General features: G+C 45.1%; 2 protein-coding genes across 10 annotated transcripts in view; one reads left to right on the top strand and one right to left on the bottom strand.

Annotated features, from left to right (window-relative positions):
* The window catches only part of VCF1 (VCP nuclear cofactor family member 1), an 82,341-nt gene that overhangs the window by 9,464 nt on the left and 51,681 nt on the right, over window positions 1-21,196 (bottom strand). For 2 of the 4 annotated variants that reach the window (XM_089901701.1, XM_089901702.1), the window contains exon 2: window positions 2,537-2,636. In XM_089901701.1, the coding sequence (XP_089757827.1) occupies window positions 2,537-2,636 (100 nt within the window). Of the gene's footprint in view, window positions 1-2,536; window positions 2,637-6,908; window positions 7,450-21,196 lie in introns of those variants that run through there. The other 2 variants (XM_022589764.3, XM_022589765.3) reach the window with 2 other exon arrangements.
* Window positions 7,222-21,189, top strand: MTNAP1 (mitochondrial nucleoid associated protein 1). Of its 6 annotated transcripts, XM_022589752.3 has the most exons (6): window positions 7,461-7,551; window positions 8,022-8,117; window positions 9,814-11,294; window positions 16,662-16,769; window positions 17,333-17,440; window positions 20,491-21,189. In XM_022589752.3, exons 3-6 carry the CDS (start codon window positions 9,839-9,841, stop codon window positions 20,553-20,555), a joined length of 1,737 nt encoding a protein of 578 aa, XP_022445460.2. In that variant the 5' UTR covers window positions 7,461-7,551; window positions 8,022-8,117; window positions 9,814-9,838; the 3' UTR covers window positions 20,556-21,189. The 6 variants fall into 6 exon arrangements, with proteins under 6 accessions (XP_022445462.2, XP_022445460.2, XP_089757816.1 ...); XM_022589754.2 differs by lacking the exons at window positions 7,461-7,551; window positions 20,491-21,189 and adding an exon at window positions 7,222-7,324 and having other exon boundaries at window positions 17,333-20,476; XM_089901690.1 differs by lacking the exon at window positions 20,491-21,189 and having other exon boundaries at window positions 17,333-20,476.

Genomic DNA, 21,196 nt, shown 5'->3' with positions numbered 1-21,196 from the left:
AAATTTTTAAAAAATAATAATAAAATAAAGACACAGGAAATGGCTCCTCTTAACTTAGTCTCTTAAGGAAACTTACCCTGTTGGCCCTACCTTAGAATTAAAAGATACCGTTTTCATTAACAATACACTTTGTCATGTAAATTAATAAAATTAAGAATCCACTAGTAATGACGTGTTTTATTATTTCCCCCTTTATACACAATTGTCAACAAGCAGCCAAATGTCCCTAAACTGGATATTTTTATGCTATAAACATAATGATCTACTCCAGTGGTCACGATTCAATTATTCAGTACTTAACTTTTCCATTTTAAAGTTTTCCCCTGCCTTTTGCTGCTCTGGTTCTCCCTGGGTTCACTCAGACTCATTACTCGAGGGGAGGGGGAGGGATAAATTGGAAGACTGGGGTTGACATAAACACACTACTATATGTAAAAGGGATAACTGATAAGAATCTACTGTAGAGCACAGGGAACTATACTCAATACTCCAATGACCTATATGGGAACAGAATTTTTAAAAAGTGGGTATATGTGTATGTACAACTGAATCACTTTGCCGTATAGCAGAAACTAACACAACATTGTAAATGAACTATACTCCAATAAAAATTTAAAAAAAAAAAAAAAAAGACTCATTACTCGACAGCACCAGACGCCGGTAAATGTGCTGAAACGAAACGGAGGGCCGGAGGGTCGTGACCGCCCGTGAGGGATCTAATGGTGAGTTCAGATTGCCGTGACAGGTAAAAAGTACCTGTACTGACTGTTACTTATTACAAGGGCATCCAGTCCATCCTTCAGACTGATGATTACAGAGTGCTTTAACCACTGAATTTCTTTGGACAAGTAAGAACCAGACATGTGAACCCACAGGCTGAATAACAATACTGTTTTCTTCTGTGAGAAGAAGAAAGGTATTAGGGAGTGAAGGTCATTCTCTACAAACAGCAATTAAAACAAACCAAAACTGTAATACTAAGGAGCATTACTCAAAATAAGAGATCAGAAATGTTTGATTTTTTAAAAAATGACAATTTATACTCCTGTTCTCAAACATCAAAATTGTAGATATAGGGAAAAAAGATCAATACAAAAAAGATCTACTGTACCTTTGAACTAATGCAAACATCACATAGCGGGACTGACATACAGACACAAGTAAAGAAATATTCAGGGGCTTCCCTGGTGGCGCAGTGGTTGAGAGTCCGCCTGCCGATGCAGGGGACACGGGTTCATGTCCCAGTCCAGGAAGATCCCACATGCCGCGGAGCGGCTGGGCCCGTGAGCCATGGCCGCTGAGCCTGAGCGTCCGGAGCCTGTGCTCCGCAACGGGAGAGGCCACAACAGTGAGAGGCCCGCGTACCGCAAAAAAAAAAAAAAAAAAAAAAGAAATATTCAGGGTGATACCGTGAAAGTGATCACCGCATACTCTTTTTAATGAATAGTCTTATAACTCAAAAGAATAATGGAGACTCAATTCTGTTAGTTTTATCATTAGATGTTCATGGCAGCCTCTAATCTTTGGTTTTCTTCCAAAGAAAAAAGAGATTCCCTAGTTTAACCAAAAGTTCAATTACTTTTCTGTTAATCTTAAGGGAGAAAAAAAAAAAAAAACAAAGAAAAAAAAAAGGTGATAGGAAGATTTAAAAGGGAGGATAAAAGCTATAGAAATTTAAGTCTCCATGTAAAAGGATCTAGTCTGCACTGGTGCATCAACTGCTCCTGAGTATTACCTACATGACAGTTACTGATTTTTTTTCTCCCTGAGGGAATTACTTTGGATTCCTGGTAAAGACTGGATATAGGTCAAATCCCATTACTGAGAACTAATTAAACTACAAATTACTTTGGCTGTGGAAGAACTGTGATCTATGGAATTCTGCTTTAAGTGATGAGGCTAGGGCTTAGGAACCTTTGCCACTGAGGAGTTTCTCTCTTAGGGCGACAACTGTTGAGGGTCAAATCTTTAGGTGCATAATTTAATAGCAGCATCCCTTCAGTGTCAGCTTCCTTGCCCCACTGCAGACCACGTGCTCAAGTGCACAGGAGGCATACTGCAGCGCCCAGGAAACCAAAGTTCAAACCAAAGTTTGAACTTTCCCCTTTCCCCTCTCCCCCCACTCCACTCTGCTTCCCACAGGTGCTCTTTTCAGAGCAACATAATGAAAACATAAACACAATTAAAAATAGGACTTCGCATACACATACATTATATATTCCGAATGCTTGTACGGTTTCTCTTAAAAACATGGGAAGCTTATCTTTAAGAGACATGGAAGCAGCAAAATATACTTGTCTTAAGGACAATTAATGTTTAGAAACAATTAGACAATAAGCTGGCTTCTGTATTCTGTACCGCAAAAAAAAAAAAAAAAAAAAAAAAAGGCCATGACTCAAAAAAAAGAGGTTAAAAACACTGCAATCAAATAAGATCACTTTTCTTTATTCAAAAAAATTTTAATTACATGGAAGTAACTGGGTTATATTTAGCTCAAGCAATGAAAACAGCAGATACTCTGGACCACACTTCCTACCTCTGTGTCCCAGGAATCATGAAAGACAGGGTTCCTGCTACTCCTTTTGGTCTGTGGGGGGAGATGGTGGTCTTCTTCACTGCCATTCCTTCTCCTTTTCCTGAAATTAAATCACAAGGAGAAAAAAAAAAAAATTCAACAACTGACCTTCTGGACACTTCAAACTGTAAACCATGACAACATACAAATTTGCCCTCTTGCCTAAAAAAAGATAAATCATCACATGATATCCCAATAGGTAAAAAAAAGTTAGAAGTACACCGTCGCCAGGCACGAAGAACAAAAATATAAAAGAGCAGCAGTATGGTCGAGCTTAAATTAGTAAAACTCATTTCTAAAAAAAAAGCTTGACAATTTGAAATGCCTGCTGGGAACAAATAAGATCAGGAAGACATTAAGGACTAAGCTCTCAAACGCCACCTAATTAATATGATCTTTTCCTACATCTCCTGAAGCTACGATTCCAAGTTACCTAATTTAACTCCTGTCCGTACGACAACATCTAAGACAGGAGTGACTGCCTTTGCCTATTTACACTTAAAATCCTTATAAAAATGGTGCTACACAGGAAGAGCATTAGAGGTTCTGGTAGCCTCTAATCTTTCATTTTCTTTCATCCCTGAGTTTTCCCCAATTATCACATTAACACAAAACCTCTCTGCCCTCTAACGTATTAAATTACTTTTCTGGACAATCACTGGAAAGGTTGCTCTTGGACACATTAGCTTGATTATTCCGGCTACACCACCTGGTATTGCGAGAAGGTTGTTACTGTGCGATTGTAGCACCAGCCACTTAAAATGTCCAGGTTTCAAGAAAAATCACACGTATTTCTCAGTCAAGTGTTCTGAGATGTACAAGAAAGACAAAATTTGTATGTTTTCTATGCAAGAATCAAGTGCTATCAGGACTTCCAAACCCCAGTTAGAAATCAGAAATAAATTAAAGGAGGTATAATTTTAAGTCAAATTACATGGAACTGTGCTGTCCAATACAGTAGCCACGAGATATATTTGTTAATTCAAATTAATTAAGATTAAATAAAATTTGAAACCCAGTTCCTCGATCACGCTGGCTACACTTTCAGTGCTCAGTGGCTACCCATAGCTAGTGGCGACTGTATGGGACCGCACAGATATAGGATGTTCCTACCACTGTAGAAAATTCTACTGGGCAGTGCTGGCTAGAGGCCAATTTATACAAAGCAGCACAATCTATTATAATGAAATCTCTTCAGGGTTCAAGTTTCTATAGCTAGAGGGTAAAAGAGCTTTTTGGAAAGTACTGAATTTGAACATACAGTACCTTCTATACAGTTATACTTTCTATGTGAGTAGGGTGGCTTACTGTGGTAGGCCCTTAACCCTAAGGCTCTGAGCTGAGGTCTGGACATCGGAGAAAATTTAAGTTATCACCCCGAGCTCAATCCTCTGTACTTGTGAATACATCTAACATTATTAGTGAACGAGTATGGATAGTTCAGGCTTGCAGTGATAAATAATGGGTGTGCGGTTCTGATAAAGCGTTAACCAACCTGCAGAGGGCTACACCATTTACCTCATTCTAAGACTCAGTTGTTTATAAAATAAGATCTCCTTATCTTTCTCTTAGGGGATTAGATCTTATCCTGAAGTACTGGAGGTTAAAAACTAGGTAAATGTCAGGTTTTAATCATCATTAAATGGATGTGCTACTTGATCCAAGAAACTGCTACGTTCGTTCTAATATGACCACTTACAAAGCACACTGTCTGATGGAAGGCCAGCTGACGCGCACAGGGAAACTCCTCAAATGACAGCGTGTTGGTCCCCAAACTCCTCCTTTATCAGTATGCCAACAGCTGATTGTGCCTGGGCTGCAGAGTCACTCTAACCAAACTCCTGAGCCTGACCAAAACTTGCCAATTTCCTCTTTTATAATGGGGGACAAGATACATCTTTCTAGCGACAAGACTATGAATGTCAAGAGGATAGGCTGGTTTTGAAGATTTCAATTAAGCTCTGGGAAAGTCTCATGAAATATCCCTGCCTCATTATCAGTTGATTTCTCCAGGTACCAGAATCATCTCTTTGGCCCCCTGGGAGTCCTCTTCTTCGCGCGGCACTAGATTAAGGAGGAGCCCTACCTCTTCCTTCGCGCGGCACTAGATTAAGGAGGAGCCCTACCTCTTCTTCATTCTCCTTTTCCTAAGCTCTTTGCAGATTTCATCCTTGAAACATTTCTCTTTCAACAACATCATTAATAATTGTCAAAACTACAGCTTCATGCTTAACCCCATCCACACAATCAGTCAGATTGTAACTTTTAACATTAATGCCGTAGACCAGGTTATAGTTTGAGCAGCCACCCTATAACCGATTACATTCTCCCTAGCCATCTGGTTACAGATTATTGTTTAGCACCTGTTACTTCTAAGGATGGCAGAAATACATCACTTTTCCTCATTTCATTTCTCTCCAATCTTCCTGTCATCTCCTAGAGATCAAGCATAGAAGAAATCCTAGAGTACGGAGACTAGTGGTTTTCAATTTTTTTTAAAAAAAGTAACAGAACTCTTTCGTCCTACCAAAAAAAAAAAAAAAATCCCTCTATTTCCATAAGAGATAAAGGATCTGTTTTAAAGTAGAAGCCTCCCTCCCACAAACCCACCCCTCTTGCAGTTTGAAAAACCACCGTCTTAGACCAACCCTTCATCTTAAAGTTGAGGAAACAGATCCAGAGACCAGAACTGACTTGGAGATGCTAAGACAGCTGGAGCTGGTCCATCATACTCCACGACACACGGGTGCAGAGAAACCCCTGCCAAATCAAATGACTTCTTTTATAGTAAAGAAGTTACCATGTTGAGATTGTGTGAACTAGACAAAAAGAATCTGTTACTAGTATAAACACATTCAGATTACCCGTGTATAGCACAGAATAAAAGAAATATTTTGCTAAGAAATATTTCGACTTTTTCAGATATGTGAGACATCCCAAGGGACTACTGGAAGTACGAACTGGGTTTGGGAAGGAAAAAAATGGCAGTTAGATCAGGCTTACTGTACCTAAGGATCCTGTGACTAATTCCAGTAGCAAGTTGGTACACCTGGCCCCTAATTTCAAATTTAGTCCACTCTTCTTTAATATACAAATAGAGGCTTTATGCCCCACTCACTGCATGACCCAAGTTAATATGCAGAAGTTTGGAGAACCTAGATTTTTGCTATTGGCCCAAACAACTTCAGGGTGCTTATGAGAATCTCATTGCCATGAATTTACCATGCTCCAGAGTAGGGTCCTTGTGGAAAGACTGTCAATTACATTCAAAGCCAATGGAAACACAGAAAGACAAGAAAAGATCCAGCATAATCTACCAAGGCAATCCTATCTTATTCACTTAAGCCTCACTGAGATTTTACAGAATAAAGGAAAAGAGCAGTGAACCTAGAAAGACCCACTGAGCTCTCTAAATCTCTTTCCTCATCACAAATATGAAAGACTGAACTTGCTGATCTACAGTTTTCAGTTCAAACTCCAGGATGAGGGATTTTTCTAATTTCGAATAAAGCCGATCCTCTTCATTCTCGGGTACAATCCCAACTTTCTCCTCCCCACCTGTTTACAGGGGGAAATAAGGGGAAAAAAAGAAAAAGAAAACTCGCAGCTTGGTCCGGACTGTCCTCCGTCCGGGTCAAGGAATCATAACACCCCCTAAATTAAGACCCGGGCCTAGGCTCGGAGAAAAAGTAGTGCATCACTATATAATCCTACCTCCCGCCTTCCGAGTCAAACGGCTCCGCATCCAAACAGTTTAGAATCCTGCCTGTTCTTAATGCTACAGCCGAGAGAGAATCCACAAGCCACTTTGGGTCCTCGGCCCTTCTGTGTTCACAACCGCCCAGGACACAAGTTCTTCGGTCTCACCTAACCCTTTCCTGCTGCGGAGTTAAGCCCAAGCCTTCTTTCTGACCTTGGGGAGACCAGCTCCCCGCCCCGTCTTCTCACAGACGCCCTAGGGGCTCCTCTCGAAGATCAGACATTCCTCCCATCCCCCTACCCTCCTAAATTTAGGACAGGGAAGCTTTAGGGCCATCGTCTCTCTTCCGGGACCGATCAGACTTCATTCCAAATAGGGAAAGATGGGGGGAAAAGATGGGGTCGAGAGAAACCTGGGCCCTGGGGAGTCACTCCTTCAGCGCCCCCAGGGACCAGGTACCCGATCACCCGTGCATCCCACTCCCCTCCTCCCACGGACTGCAAAGCACCCAGATGGAGACCTGCCGAGCCCACGCTTGCTCGGACCCCGCGTCACGCGCCCCCTCGGCTCCAACCGCCAAGACACAGCAACCGGCGAGGGGCTGGAAAGGAAGAGGGTCCCCTGCGGTCTCACCTGGGGCGGAGGCGCTCGCTCATGTTAGCTGATGGAGGCGAGCGACGCGGCGCCGCTCCGCGAAGAGGGAAAACAGAGGGTGTTGTGTTCCGGCGGCCGCCACGCCCACACCCTCGGGCCTTGGCTCTCACCGCGGCTCCGGTGGAAGCGGCCGGCGATGAGTACCCCTCTGTGGGACCCGTACCACCTCTACTTCCGGCGTCTGATCCGCGCCCCCCCATGTCGCAGCCGCCGTGGTACCGCCCACCCGCGGCTGCGCAGTGGTGCGACCCCGGCCGCGCCGACCGGTAACCCCGCCCACAGGAAAAGGCGGGCTCGGAGCAACCAGGAGCTTCTGGGAGAGAGGCCCTCGTTAGCTGTCGCCGGAGCTTTCGCCTGTTCGCAGCCGAGGGGGGATACGTTAAGAGTCAAGCCAGGTTTAAATTAAATTAAACTATATCAGAATAATATGATACAAGTATTTGAGTTAAATCCCTGTGAGGTCACAATTTTTTTTAAATAGCTGAGAAGCATCAGGCAGTGGTGCGGACGGCCTGCCCCGGGTCCCAGGACTGAGAGTTGGGAAGCGGCGCGTGGGCTGCGCTGGGGGGGGGTGGGGGTGGGGGCCTGGCGCGGGGCTTCGTGGTCTTATCTGTCTTGCGAGGTGAGGCGCTGCCGTGGGGGGAGTTTCCTAGGGCCTCCGCCGTAGGTCTGGGGACGAATGTGGCGACAAGAGGAGAGTGGAGGGAGGGCTTCCTGAAGCCGAAGGTTCCGCTCCCTTAGGCGTCCCAGCGGCTCCGGCGCCTGGGGTTGGGGGGCTGCGGGGCTGCGGGGAGGCCCCAACCAGGAAGCAGCAGGACTGCTTTCCTGAAAACGTTACGGGCAGGGGGGTACGCTAGATAGTACTGCTGGGGGCGGGGAAGTCCGCTGGAGAGCGCAGGAGCGGCGGGCGAAGATTAGCCTAACTTTGAGGTCCGCCCTGTGCCCAGGACGGTGGTCAAGTCTGCTTTCTGGAACACCGAGGTAGCACTGCCCTCCCTACAGGTGACTCGGTTATTTGAATTTGCCCCAGCACTTTGCCACATTTATTCATTGTATGTGCTGTCGAGTGACTTCCCGGATTGTGTTTTTCAGAGGCCGACATTAAAATCGCAACTGGAGAACGGAGAGCGAGGCATGCTCATCCAGGAGAAACAACCGCAAAATCAGCATCTTTCTAGAAAAGCTTTGGTAAGGGCCATCTCTGGGAACCCTGCCTCCCAGGTCATGAGCGTGAAGCTAAAATACCTTTGTTTAGCTCAGAGGAAACAGCCTGACCAGGCCCACCTGTGAATCACTGCAGGAAGGACGAAATTAACACACCCCCTCCGGAGGCTGATGGGAACTCCAGGAAATGTTTGGCTTTACTCCCTCCCCTTTTAGTATAAAGGATGCCTGAATTCTAACTCAGGCAAGATGGTTCTTTGGGATGCGAGTCCCCCATCTCAGCCTGCCGCAGCTCTCCAAACAAATTCCCTAGTCCTCGCCCCAAGAACTCATCTCTCGGTTTATTGGCCTGTCCTGCGGTGAGCGGGTGAGCTTGAACTCGGTAACATTAAGGCATCCATGGTGAGACGTTACTCTTCAAGGGTGCAGGAAAGATCTCAGTAGGATTAAGTGTGAGGATGGCACGGTGTGGAAGCACATGCCTCTAACAGGTCTCTTCTAATGTCGTTAGCCTAAGGCCCTTGGACTGGCTTCCGTTGTGTATTTTTGTAAATAAACAGCCCCTAACTTTTATTATATTGTCAAAGGGGTACCTCCAAAGTAAGAATAGTTGCTGTAAAGTCTATTGGCAGAAGACAGTTTTGTTTTTCGTGAGTTTTTTTGTTTGTGTGTTTTTGCGTGACTTCATGTAGGATAAGGTGGGTCGGTTGGTCTGATGGATTGGCCAGGGCCAGGCCCAGTGCTCGGTTCTGAGAATACAGCTGTGCACAGGGTCCACCTGTTCCCTGCCCTCTGGAACTTGATAGAATAAGAAATGTAAACAGAATTAACTCATCTGAGCTTTGGAATGAAATACTTCCTTTTCCTGACTGGAGAGAATAATAGAGGCAGCAGTGGTACATGGTGTAAAGTTTTTTAAATGTTTTTATGTGGCATAAATTTCACAAAAGTGTCAAACTAAACAAATTCGTCATTAATCCATACTACAAGTAAAAAATGGGGGACCACGTCACCTCCACTTATGTATTATTTGTGCATTCGCTATACTTTTGTATGTGTATGTATATATGCTTATTACTAATGCGTTAAATGTCAGTAGCATTTCGTTTTTCATGCTTAGACGATAGAAGCTCTAATATTTTCTCCTTGCCCCAGTGGATCTTCTGTATATCACTGTGGAAATACTAGTCTAAGCCACCTTGAAATCCCAGCCTGAGTTTTTCATTCTTCACCATTCTTCCCTTGAATGATGTGCTTAAGGGTTTATAAAAGTTTCTTTATACTCATGTGCTATCCAGTTGACTTGCTACAATGTTAAATAGCACACATTTTATTGGCATTTTATCTGATTGGTATTCTGGACATCTTTTCCTTCCACTAAGCGTTAATTCACTAGACTTAAGTTTTTTGGTCTGGCTCACCTCCTAGTTAGGGATGTTGAAAAACCTCTTTGGTTGTCTTTTGTAATGACTGATTCCTAAGAGACTTTAAGAAGTGTGAAATACCAAGCAGAAATGGAACCAGGAATGTTGGTCTTAAAATCCAACTATGTCTGTTTTCTACCTGTGGAAGAAAAAGAATGGGTCAGAAGAAATTTTTTAAAACGTCCTTCAACCTAGCTTCTTTCAAATGAATTTAAAAGGTACAACACCTAAATAAAGTATTAGTATTTACTCTATGGATTGTGTGCTCCCCGTAACCTCACATTTCTCTTTTTCAGGAATAGGAGAGCTGTTCCACCCAGAATGGAAGTGTGTCCTTACTGTAAGAAGCCATTTAAACGATTAAAATCCCATCTGCCGTACTGTAAGATGATAGGACCAGCTGTGCCTGCTGTTTGTCAGTCCAAGCCGGCTACACTCGCACGTGCTAAAAAAATCAAAGGGCCAATCAGAGACTCGGTTAAAGCAAAAGAGAAAGGGTTAGGGACAGATAGTAAGAAAAGAAATCCTGAACTGAAAGGGGACAGATCAGAGCAACAGACAGTTAAGTCCTCTCCACGACTATCTGTTGGTTTGGAAAAAACAAGTAATACAAAGGCTGATAAAGACTTCAAGAATCAAATTCAACCCTCCCTCCAAATGCTAAAAAATACTGAACAGAAGATTACTTCCCAGGGAGAAACTACAGCTCAGTTTTCTGCATCAGAAAACACCACTTCTAAAAAAGAGCTTGCTGAAGACTTGTCTAAATCAGGGGAAAGTAGAAATAACCCTTCAGAGACTGAAGCTTCTTTAGCTCTTGGCCCAATGGAAGCTTCTCTGTCAAATCAAGATAGGAAATATTCTTCGGCCTTCCCTAATGATGTACAAGCCACTTCTGCTGATTTAAGATTGGACAGAGTGGATGCCCCAAGGCAGAACCTTCTCATAAAATTACTAGATATGCCTCTGGGCGATTATCACAGTTCTCCCACGAATCTCAATTACAGGGTTAAAAGGGTAAGCACATCATCAAGCAGTGAGAGAGATTCCAAGGCCGGGGATCACCTCTTGGGAGTCTCTACTAGAGACTCTGGGACTTGGGAAAAGAACACAGAATCACAAATTGCAGCTTTTAAAGTTAGCCCGTTAGGTAAAATCCAGGTCAAGGAGAACCAGGGAAAAGGACTTGACCTTGGAGCAGAGGCATGTGGGAGCCAAGGAAATGCAGAGAAAAGCGCATTTGCAACAGAAATGCAGGAGTGGGCTGCCGTGAGCGATGATTCAGTCATGGAGAGGAAATCTCGAGGTGAAGGCCCCAATTTAGACTTGCTCACGCCAACGGGGACAAATTGCAGTGAGCTTCTCTCTGTATCACAGTCACGTAATCAAAGTCTTGCCTCTCTGGCTATGAAATTTCTCCAAGAAGAGAAGGCAGAAGCCTGCAGCCGTAATCAAGTCCCTGCTATGAAGGCATTGACAAAGAGTGAGGAACAAGCTTCTCTGACACCCAAGTCGGGCCGTCGGCCACCAGCATCGCACCCCAGGGGCCAGCATTCTGCACATTCAACCCATCATCACGCTTCTGAAAGCCCCTTCACAGGTCAGATCAGTGCCACCGACAGAAAGACCCTATCCAGCTCCCTGGGGCTGGAGTGGTTTCCAGAGCTCTATCCAGGTTATCTTGGACTCGGGGTGTTGCCGGGGAAGCCTCAGCATTGGGGCACATTGGCCCAGAAGCCTGCGCTCACCAGTACCCAGGGGGGAAGCTGCTCACAAGGTAAACACGCTCTCGTTCAAGCTCATCCAGACAGCTCTGTGCCTTTTGAATCGGTGAGGTTCAGAACGCCCACATTCTCACTCACTTGACCTTCCTTGTGCCTAGGCACTCCAGTGCGCTGCGCTTGTAAGTGTCCTCAGAACGTGGCTTCTTGCTCCCAGGGGTCAGTATTAACAGTGGTTTATCACTGTCCCTTCCCCTCCACCGAGAGGTGAGGGTTGGACTATGACAGGCTGGCCGGTGATGCTGGTAACAGTTGACCGCCTACATTTGGAAGAGGCATGGCCTCTTCTAGAAATTGGGTGGGTATTCAAGCTGAAGAGACTCAGGAAAAACAGGAAGACTTCAGGGTCTGCCTAAACAGAGCGAGCGCCATGCTCAGATTTCAGTCAGGACCAGGTTGGGCAGAAAATAGGTCCCAGACGTGTGGTCAGATGCAGCATCTAGCAGTTTAGAGTAGCACAGAAGGGAGCTTCCCTGGTGGCGCAGTGGTTGAGAGTCCGCCTGCCGATGCAGCGGACGTGGGTTCGTGCCCCGGTCCGGGAAGATCCCACATGCCGCGGAGTGGCTGGGCCCGTGAGCCATGGCCGCTGAGCCTGCGCATCCAGAGCCTGTGCTCCGCAATGGGAGAGGCCGCAGCAGTGAGAGGCCCGCGTACCGCAAAAAAAACAAAACTAATAAATAGAGTAGCACAGAAGGGAAGAGCAGATGGGGTTCTTGGCTTTGGGGGCAGGCTGGGGTGGCAGTCAAGGCAGGTGGAAGTGGGGCCTCAGGGATGAGCCGGTGAAGATCAGGAGCAGAGGGTGTGGCCAAGAGGGAGCAGAAATCCATGCCCTGGAGAAGTTAGGCCACAGAGAATAGGACCAAAGGTGGAGCCTCAAGACACGAGAGATTAGGTAAGAAGGATGGGGGGAGAGAGGCTGGGCATCAAGACTGATTGGATTGTGAGTCTGTCTCTTCCGAAGCTCCCTGGATGCTCCTTGCTGGTGCCTAGAATGGGTTCAGCAGTGGGCAGGACGGGGGCCCGGGTAGGAGCCAAGAGCTTCCCTACGGCCCCCTCCGTGCCCTTGCTTTTTTCTGCTCTCACCTTTAGTTACTGAACTGCTTCTCTAGTTACGGAACATAGAGTGTCTCCACTTTCCTCCCCAGAAGCTTTGGATTACTTCTTTTTGTTTGGGTTCTCTAGGGGCGTGGTTAGGCGTGGTCACAGTAGCATCCATCTCTTTCTTGCCTAGTGTTCTTTGGTGCTTTCGGGTTATTTTGACAGGAGACACAAAGCCACTCAGAATAGGCTTGCAGCAGAAAAGCTTGTATTATCCCTTCCTAAAGGATACATTTTCCCCTCTACTATGTTTTTTTTGTGAATGATCACATATTCACTAAGCCCCAGTTTGGCTGTTGTGGAAAGCACTTTTTTTTTTTTTTTTTTGCGGTACGCGGGCCTCTCACTGTTGTGGCCTCTCCCGTTGCGGAGCACAGGCTTTGGACGCGCAGGCTTAGCGGCCAGGGCTCACGGGCCCAGCCGCTCCGCGGCATGTGGGATCTTCCCGGACCGGGGCGCGAACCCGCGTCCCCTGCATCGGCAGGCGGACTCAGCCACTGCGCCTCCAGGGAAGCCCAAGCATTTTCTTTTGTATTTTAATTATCCCTTTCTAAAGGTTTCAAAATGGACGTGTATTAAGAGGGTTGCTAGCTTAAAGCTACGTTTCCTTCAGCTGCCTCAGTGGTTAACCGGGTTTTCTACGAACAGGTCTAACATCTTCACTGTCTTTACAAAGTTGTGGTATCAAGTCCCTACTCCATCTTAACATAGAATTAATATACTCACGTTTGTGTTGCTTTGTGGTTTTCAGGGTGCTTCACCTATCTTCTGATTTTGGCCTCACCACTCTGAGAGGTGGGCAGAGTGCTTTTCTCTCTGTTTTGCAGGTGATGAAACAGGCACAGGGGATAAGTGATTTGTCCAGGGTGGTGACACGCCAGTAAGTGGTAGAGGTGCAAGTAGAACCCTGTCTCCTGAGGCCTAGTTTAAAGCTTTCACTCAACCATGTTGTAGAAAATGCACCACAGCTAGACACACAGGTGTTGTTTATATCTCCAAGCTTCTCTGTGGTTTTCAGTGGCATAAGCTCACACAGCCCATAGCTAATCTCTAGCAAGTAGAAGGGCTTCTTTGTATTCTGTCCTACCCTCTGTAGTGCGAAGGTGAGTTCATTTTAGTGGGAAAAGGGAGGGAACTAAGAATGTTTATCAGGTGATGGCGGTTTCTGGTCGTTGTGCGAGATGCCTGATGTAATTATCTCCTTTAATCCTCCTGAGGGTTCTGAGGGGCTGTCACTGCCAAAGATTGCCCTGTTGTGGGCGAGGAGTCTGAGCCTCAGCGGGCTCAGTGACTTGCCCACGTTCACCAGTAAGCGGCAGTTGGGATTCAAATCCAGGTCCGTCTGGCTTGTACATCCATGGTCTTTAAACTCAGCCTCAGGCTTACTTTAGGGCAGTTAGTGGTCAGTATCACAGTTGATTTAAGCTATTAGTAACATTCCCTTTAATAGGTCCCAAGATTACAGTAACAATAAGGTAAGAGATAACAGTAACTCATGTTACTAAATCACTAGGCTTGTGAAATTAAATATGGGGGAAAAATACAAGTTTTCCTTTAATAGTAAGTTCTTCCAGGATAGTGGCTAGAAGCGATTTTGTTCTCTTTTATTGGTCACAGTCTGTAATGTGTGATTAGTTTGGGTTCCTGTATCGGGGAACGTGTAGCTCTAGTTCTGTTGTAAACTGAAAAACTGTTGGAAGTTGGCTCCACCATTAACGGCCAGACTGTGATGCTGCTACCAAATGAACAGGAGACACTAGAGGAGACCCTAGGATCTCAGTTAAGGTCAAGACCTGATTCCTTAGTTGGCCAGGGACTTCAAGGCCGTCAAATCTACCAGGATAAAAAAGTAGTGTGGCTCCTCAGCTTTGTACCTTCACCTGGCAATGACTGTCCCCAGTGACTGCAGGGTCAGACTGACCTCCCAGCAGTCATTGCAGAAGAGCTTGGGCTATATGTGCCCTTACTCAGGCAAAACCTTTGATGGGCCACTCCTCCTCTATCTCAGGAAACCAACTCATCCCTTTGATACTTAAAGGCAGGGCCAGTGAGCTAAGAGTTACTAAGTTAACTATATATCAGGTGTGTTACCTGCATGTTTACCTAAGTTATCTTAAGGAATCTTATACCAGTTCTGAGAGATGGGTATTATCCCCTTTTACAGACGAGGAAACTGAGTTTCAGAGAGGATGAGTAACTTGCCCAGTATCCAGTTTCTAACGTGATCTGATGGTCTTTGCCAAGGTTTTCCGGGCAGTGTTTCTTGCACTGGACCGTTGGGCTCCAGGATGTCGTCAGTTTTCTTTCTTGCACGGGGAAATACAGCTAGTCCTCGTGCATCAGGTACCTGAGTAAACTTAGGTGAGGTGATTCTACCAGCTGGAAAGGCACCTAGGGCCTTCATTTTGATGAAACAAGGTAGGACCAGAGGCTCTCATGGCCGATGAAAAATGGCTGTGTTTTGAGGGCCTAGGCTCGGAAATCCCGAGGCAGACTGATGGTCTGAGGATGCCACCAAGTTGGGCTGCAGTTAATCAGGAGTCGGGATGGGGCTCATGGAATTCGGCAGCACTAGGTGCAGTCTTTTGAGCTTCAGGGAGGAAGATTTTCATGGACCTCACTACCAGAAGGAGTAAGTTTTCCTGGCCTGAGGGAAAGTAGATTCTAGAAGTCCAAGATTTAAATCTCAGGAGACTCAACAAGTACCAGGGTCTGAGAGCTCTCAGCAATAGAGGACTTCGTTCAAAGGAAACCTCTCAGAGTCCCAGTTGCCTTGAGAGCGTTCAGCTGGGAGGGCTGGCTGGGCCTTTACAGAATTCAGGTGCCTTGGCCTTGGGGCTGAAAGTGTAAGAGATCTAGGTCCTCGGTTCCCAAATCTGGACAGTTAACAGTTTCACGTGGTCATATTTTTTTTTAAGAGTAAAGATTGCTAGGCATCATCCCCAGAGATTGATTGTGAAGCGAGGCCTCAGAATTGTATTTTCAGACGTTTCCTCGGTGTCACTGAAGGTCAGCCAAGTTTGAGAACTGCTCCTGGAGGTGATGGCCCTGGCGCAGGTGCCTCAGACCCAGCAGTGGGCTGTTCTCAAATTGTGGCAGGGGAGAAGGTGGTTTGGAAAAAAAAAAAACTTTGTGTAATTACAAAAAGCAAAATATGGCTGACGGGGTTACCAGAAGGTCAAGTGAGAAAACTTTATAGGTCATGGGTTTTTAAAGGCCAAGAAACAGCGAAATAAAGGCTGTTTTCTAACCTGAAACCAGGATTTCTGTCAGTAGGGTATCCGTGTGGTGGGGTTTTTTGTTTTGTTTTTTAAATGTATTTATTTATTTATTGGCTGCGTTGGGTCTTCATTGCTGCATGCGGTCTTCTCATTGCGGTGGCTTCTGTTGTTGCGGAGCACGGGCTCTAGGCGCGCAGGCTCACTAGTTGTGGCTCGCGGGCTCTAGGGCGCAGGCTTAGTAGTTGTGGCGCACGGGCTTAGTTGCTCCGCGGCACGTGGGATCCTCCTGGACCAGGGCTCGAACCCATGTCCCCTGTATTGGCAGGAGGATTCTTAACCACTGCGCCACCAGGGAAGCCCTTGGGTAGTGTTTTTACATCCACAGCAACTTTTACCACACCTGCTAAACCCGTTGTAAATATTTGCTTAATTTACCCTTTATCCTAATGAACCAAACCAAGACCAGAGAACCAGCAATAGTGGAGATTCCCTGTCATTAAACATGGAAGATAACAGGGGCAGGGAAAATGTAAGTACATAGCCTAAACCCTCCTTTCTGGTTCTACTTTATAGTTATTCATGTATTGAACATAAATAAGAAGTGTGCTGGTCAGCAGTAGTGCTGGGCTGGGCTGATAGAGCTGGCTTGTCGACTGTTGTAGTGACAAGTAGCAATAATTAACGTGACAGTAGAAAGTCATACTTTTTGCTAATAAGATGTTTAGCAGATGAGAGGAAGTATAAATGATTAATTTCATTAAGTATGTATCCCTGGATCATCTGGGCACTATATTCATCAGATCGGAAATGGATCTAGGTCCTGATCCCCAGGGTCCCTTAGTCTGTCAAAGAACCTTTTCTTGATGTGGAATAGACGGCTTTGACCTTCAGTGGTTACCAGTTAGCTGCAGCCCAAGGCAGACATTAATCCACCTATTTAGAATATACCTTTCCTGCAGCCTCGCCCTGGGAACCTTGGGCACTGAGTGTTGGGGAAGAGGATGGATTTAAATGAATTATCACAGTGACTGTTTGGAACCCTAGTTCCTTTGTTGGAAAGAAGTTCGACGGCGGTAAGAAGTTTGGAAGCCCCGGCCAGGCTCACAACCTCCAGCTTTTCTCTAAGGAGGCTCTTGGGAGCTGTCCAAACAGGTGAGGCTGGAATCACGACTGCTGGGCTCCGTTACTGGCTCCAAGCATTTGGAGAACTTTCTCTTCCTTTAGCCATGGCTGTTACAGCAGGCTCGAGAAAGAGAAGAGGACACCCTTGTAGTCTTACTGCTCTCCTGCCTGGCTGTTTTCATCCAGGAGGCTCATGTAATTAAAAGCACCGAAGCTAATAGTAGCAGCTGCCATTTATCGAGCAGCTTTCATTTATTCAGTACTTACCCCTGCCTCTCTCTGCCACCTGCCCGTCTCTGCCTTCCCCACATTGATTGTCCCCAAGCCAGGAAGGCTCAACCTCAACTAAACCAGCTGTATTCATCTCCTCCCCACGAAAGATTTTAACCAAACTCCCCAAAATAAGAGTGACTAATTTAAATTTATTAAAATTAAGATCTTTTGGTTTTAGCCTTTTCATCACACGTGCAATATAGTGGTATGTAAATTCTTTGCGATTCCTTTGCCTAAGCTAACCGGGTAACTTGAGTCCCTCACAGATAAGGGCCCCTAGGGGCCTTTGCCTCTAACAGTGAGACCTTCTCTTTGAACAGGCTGGATCAGGTGTCGCACCACCGTGCAGAACAGAGGAGTCGGTGGCATCGTGATGCTCTTCACAGGGTGCTTCGTCCTTTGTTGTAGCTGGAGCTTCAAGCATCTGAGTAAGCCTTTCTCTATTTTTAGCCTAAATTACAGGTCACATCCCATTATAGGCACCTCCAAGGGATTTTCCCAACTGCTTTTTTGTTTTTTCAGTTTTGCATTATCTGACATGCCCTAGAGAATGAGCTGTTGCCTAAGAGGGTTTTTTTGGAGGTTTTTTTATTGGAGGTTTTGGTTATAGTGGCCTTTATAAGGTTTGACTAGAATTTACATAACTGCTGTTATGCTCCATTTAAGATTGTCACTGGAGATCTGGTGAGCTTTGTGTTTTCTCCTTAAAGCTATTTGCCTGTTAGAAGATCAGGGCTCTTCTCCAAGGTGACTTTTTAATTCCTATGTAAGAGCTTCCTTTTAGGATTGAAGCCAAATAGCTTTATACCCCAAAAGAGAGGAGGAGAAGCAAAATACAGCTGTCACTTATCAGTGTGTCTTAAGGCTTAGAGCTGTTTTATTTACTCCACTTTTAACATTAAAAGCACAACACCTTTATAGTGACGCGTTTCAGCTTGCTCCAAATCTTACCAGAAGGAAAATGCCTAGATTTCATTGCTCTTTTAGTTCCAGATAACTTATGCTCATTTTTTAAAGTATTGTTTTATAAAAGAAAAAAAAACAGAAATAGCCCAGTATTCTTCCACAATTTAAAAACAAAAAAAACCCCAAACGCTTTCCAGATGAAAATTTTCAGTGTAAAAGTATAAGATAATCATTAACACTGGAGGCCAGTAGAATTCACAAGCTTCTAAAATGTCAGATTTGACTCTAACTGGATTCGTTGGCTAATTCAGTACCAGTACATAGGGCGCAGGTCAAGCAGCGGGAATGTGTCTGCACCAAACTCTTCTATCCTGACTAGCAGGGCATAGCTGCTGGCCCTTGTCTAATATGCATGGCCATCGGTGAGAAAGAGGAATTCCTTTCTGATCATCCCCGCATAAACGGAGATGCCTAAAATCCCAAGTCATTTCTTTCACAGGGAAAAAGCCTTCCCTGAAAGTTCTACCCGCCTGAAGGAGACCATTTAGGTGATGCTTGAGGTTATTTTTCACATCTCTAAATTGAGACTGAAGAAAGTGAGACAGAAACTTCTCATTTTGCTTAAGGCTTTACTTCTAAATTTATAAAACAAAAATATAACAGAATGATCTGTAGAGTCAAGACGTAGAAACAGTCAACAGAATGGCCTCTTAGATCCTTGTGTTCACCTTTGTTTATCCTAAGAGCTGCAGCGCTGGTGTAAGTAGCATTGACCTGGACACCACGTAAGAAAGCTTTGGCGCTCCAAGGCAGGGACGGTGGAGATGGCTGCGGTGCAAATTTAACAGTGGAAACGTACTGGGGGCAGGGGAGAGCGTGAAAAGAATAAAATTACTGGAATCTAGCAACTCTGTAGGAAGCCAGTTTTTTAATGTGGACAGATCTGGTTCTGTCTGGATATTTCTTTTGGCTTGTTCTCAAAAGTGACAGAGTTACTGAAAAAAACTTCAGTTTGTTTAATCATAAAAGCTGATGTTATTCAAGGAGACAAGAAGATGGCAGAGTTCGTCATTACAATTTTTTAATAGCTATTTCCTAATAGCTCATATCTCAATTTTAAATCTTTCTCTCAACTTATTCTCTGTATCTTGGCATTTTACTGTTCATCTCCACTAGATACTTGGCTACATGTACACTGGTACAGAATAGTATGTGAAGTGGCAGGAGATCAGCACACATCAGACCCCTCCCCTTGGGAATGGTTAGGCTCTTCTGGGTCCTTGACCACATCTTGGCAGGTGTCAGAAACATAAAAGCAGAGGGTGGGTTCAGAGTTGCAGGTGAGCCTCTGAAAAATCCTTGGCAGGTTATATTTTAAGCTAATTAAAGCAGCGCACTAAACAGAAGGCTAAATCACCTTTTCCACATCTTAAGTCAGTATAATAGTGAGCAGATGGTTTCTGCTTATCATCTCTTCTTGGAAGCTTTTCAGAACTCCACCCCTATCCCTTCCCAAGAATTTCAGTGCAATACTCAAATATTCCTCCCACTTTGTTAGGGTTGTTTTTGGCTGGTGGGGTTTTTATGTCTCTTCCCTCATCAGAATATTCCATATTTTTCTAATTTTCTGCTTTGGCCCCTAGAGAATAACTTGGATACTTACAAAGGCTTCAGGGAAGTGTAATGTAGATCTCACAGGTGGATAACGGTTTTCAACCTCTTTTCCAACATCAGAGGTTGATTACATATCAGATAGCAGTATGCCCCTATCAATCAGTCGGTGGGTCTGTCTGTATCTTCCCTTTGCTTGTAATATCCTCAGGCCAAAATACATGTGTTCAGTCCCTCTTTTGTCCCAGCTCCTTCAAAACTATGAAAAAGCAGGTGTGCTGTTCTAAGGCCAGCATTCATGTATTTGCACACCTCTTCCTTCTCTCTTCCCAGAACTCGACGCTGGCTTATCTGCTGCTGTATCTCCCTTTTCTGTTCTTCAGCCCCCTGTCCCCCCCTCCGCCTCTCTAATTATCCCCAGGGGGAGTAATTTAATTCTGCATCAAATTCTCATGGTTAAGGAAAAGGTGTGCTGGAATTCTCCATAAAGAAAAATTCACGGTTGAGGAAGAGTATACTAGAGGCAGTTATTTTAGTTTAATATGACAGAATTTTCAGAACTCCAAAAACAGTATCTTGCCTTTAGGAAAGGCTTTGTGGTCTTTCTTTGTAAATGCCCTGTAAGAGACACGGTCAGGGAGGGGTCTCCCTGCACCTGCCCCTTTGCCTTACTCTAGATCAGAAATGCTCAGGGTACAAAGGTAGGTGAGAATGACTTCTCAGCTATGTCCTCTTCCCCAATCCCCTTGAGCCCAGGGGTCAGCAGACCACGACAGCCCACAGACACGAGCCAGCATGTGGCCTATTTTTTGTAAATAAAGTCTCCGTGGGACACAGCCCTGCGTCTTTGGTTAGGTGATGGCTGTGGCTGCTTCCACACTGCAGTGGCAGAGTTGAGTTTTTGCAACGGAGACCATAGACCCTGCAAAGCTGAAAATGGTTATTCTCTGGCCCTTTACAGAAAGTGTGCCAAGCGCTGCCCCAGATGGACAGGACACCTCACGGGCTCCTGTGTCGGAGGGATGAAGAGGACTGGGGATCTCCGCTCTGAAGCATTTGGTTAGGAAACGCGTTTCAGGAGGAGAAGCCTTTCTGGACTCAGTACCTAAGTGCCTGAGTGTTGCCCCCTCAGCTCCCCACAGCATGTGAGTGCAGTGGTGACGGCAAGAGTAAGCTCACAGCCCCCCAGGGTTGTCATCAAGATCATTTTTTTCCCTACTGTAAGTAAACTAGCGCCACTTGTAATCAGAATGCTAAAACATCATGAAAGGGTTTAACTCCATTAGATCACAGTGAATACTTTACATCTCTGAAAATAAGTTCCTTAATGAGAAAAACGAACTACTTAATGACCCATCGGTCCTGAAGGGATATCTGCTGCTTATTGCCCGGTATGTTGTGTTAGTTTCAGGCGTACAGCATGGTGATGCAGTTACACATATATATCTATCTTTTTATGTATACGTATTCTTTTACAGATACCTTTCTCTTATAGTTTATTACAAAATTTCAAGTAGAGTTTCGTGTGCTACAAGTAGGTCCTTGTTGATTATCTATTTTATATAGAGTGGTGTGTATCTGTGAATCCCAACCTCCTACTTTATCCCTCCCTCCCCCCGCCCTTTTCCCCTTTGGTAACCATAAATTTGTTTTCTATGTCTGTGGGT

The sequence above is a fragment of the Delphinapterus leucas genome, chromosome 19, assembly GCF_059928025.1.
Source record: "Delphinapterus leucas isolate spDelLeu-1000000601 "Yukka" chromosome 19, BTC_Dleu_Yukka2, whole genome shotgun sequence".
In the NCBI taxonomy this organism is placed as follows: Eukaryota; Metazoa; Chordata; class Mammalia; order Artiodactyla; family Monodontidae; genus Delphinapterus; species Delphinapterus leucas.
Note: the sequence above shows the minus strand (reverse complement) of the source record. Positions and strands in the feature narration are given on the sequence as shown.

What these genes read in the sequence shown, in the direction of transcription:
- MTNAP1 (XM_022589754.2), top strand. Translation starts at nt 9,839, where the DNA reads ATGGAAGTGTGTCCTTACTGTAAGAAGCCATTTAAACGATTAAAATCC. An exon ending in GGGGGGAAGCTGCTCACAAG is followed by an intron (nt 11,295 to 16,661) that starts GTAAACACGCTC and finishes TTGGAACCCTAG; the next exon opens with TTCCTTTGTTGGAAAGAAGT. An exon ending in CTTGGGAGCTGTCCAAACAG is followed by an intron (nt 16,770 to 17,332) that starts GTGAGGCTGGAA and finishes CTCTTTGAACAG; the next exon opens with GCTGGATCAGGTGTCGCACC.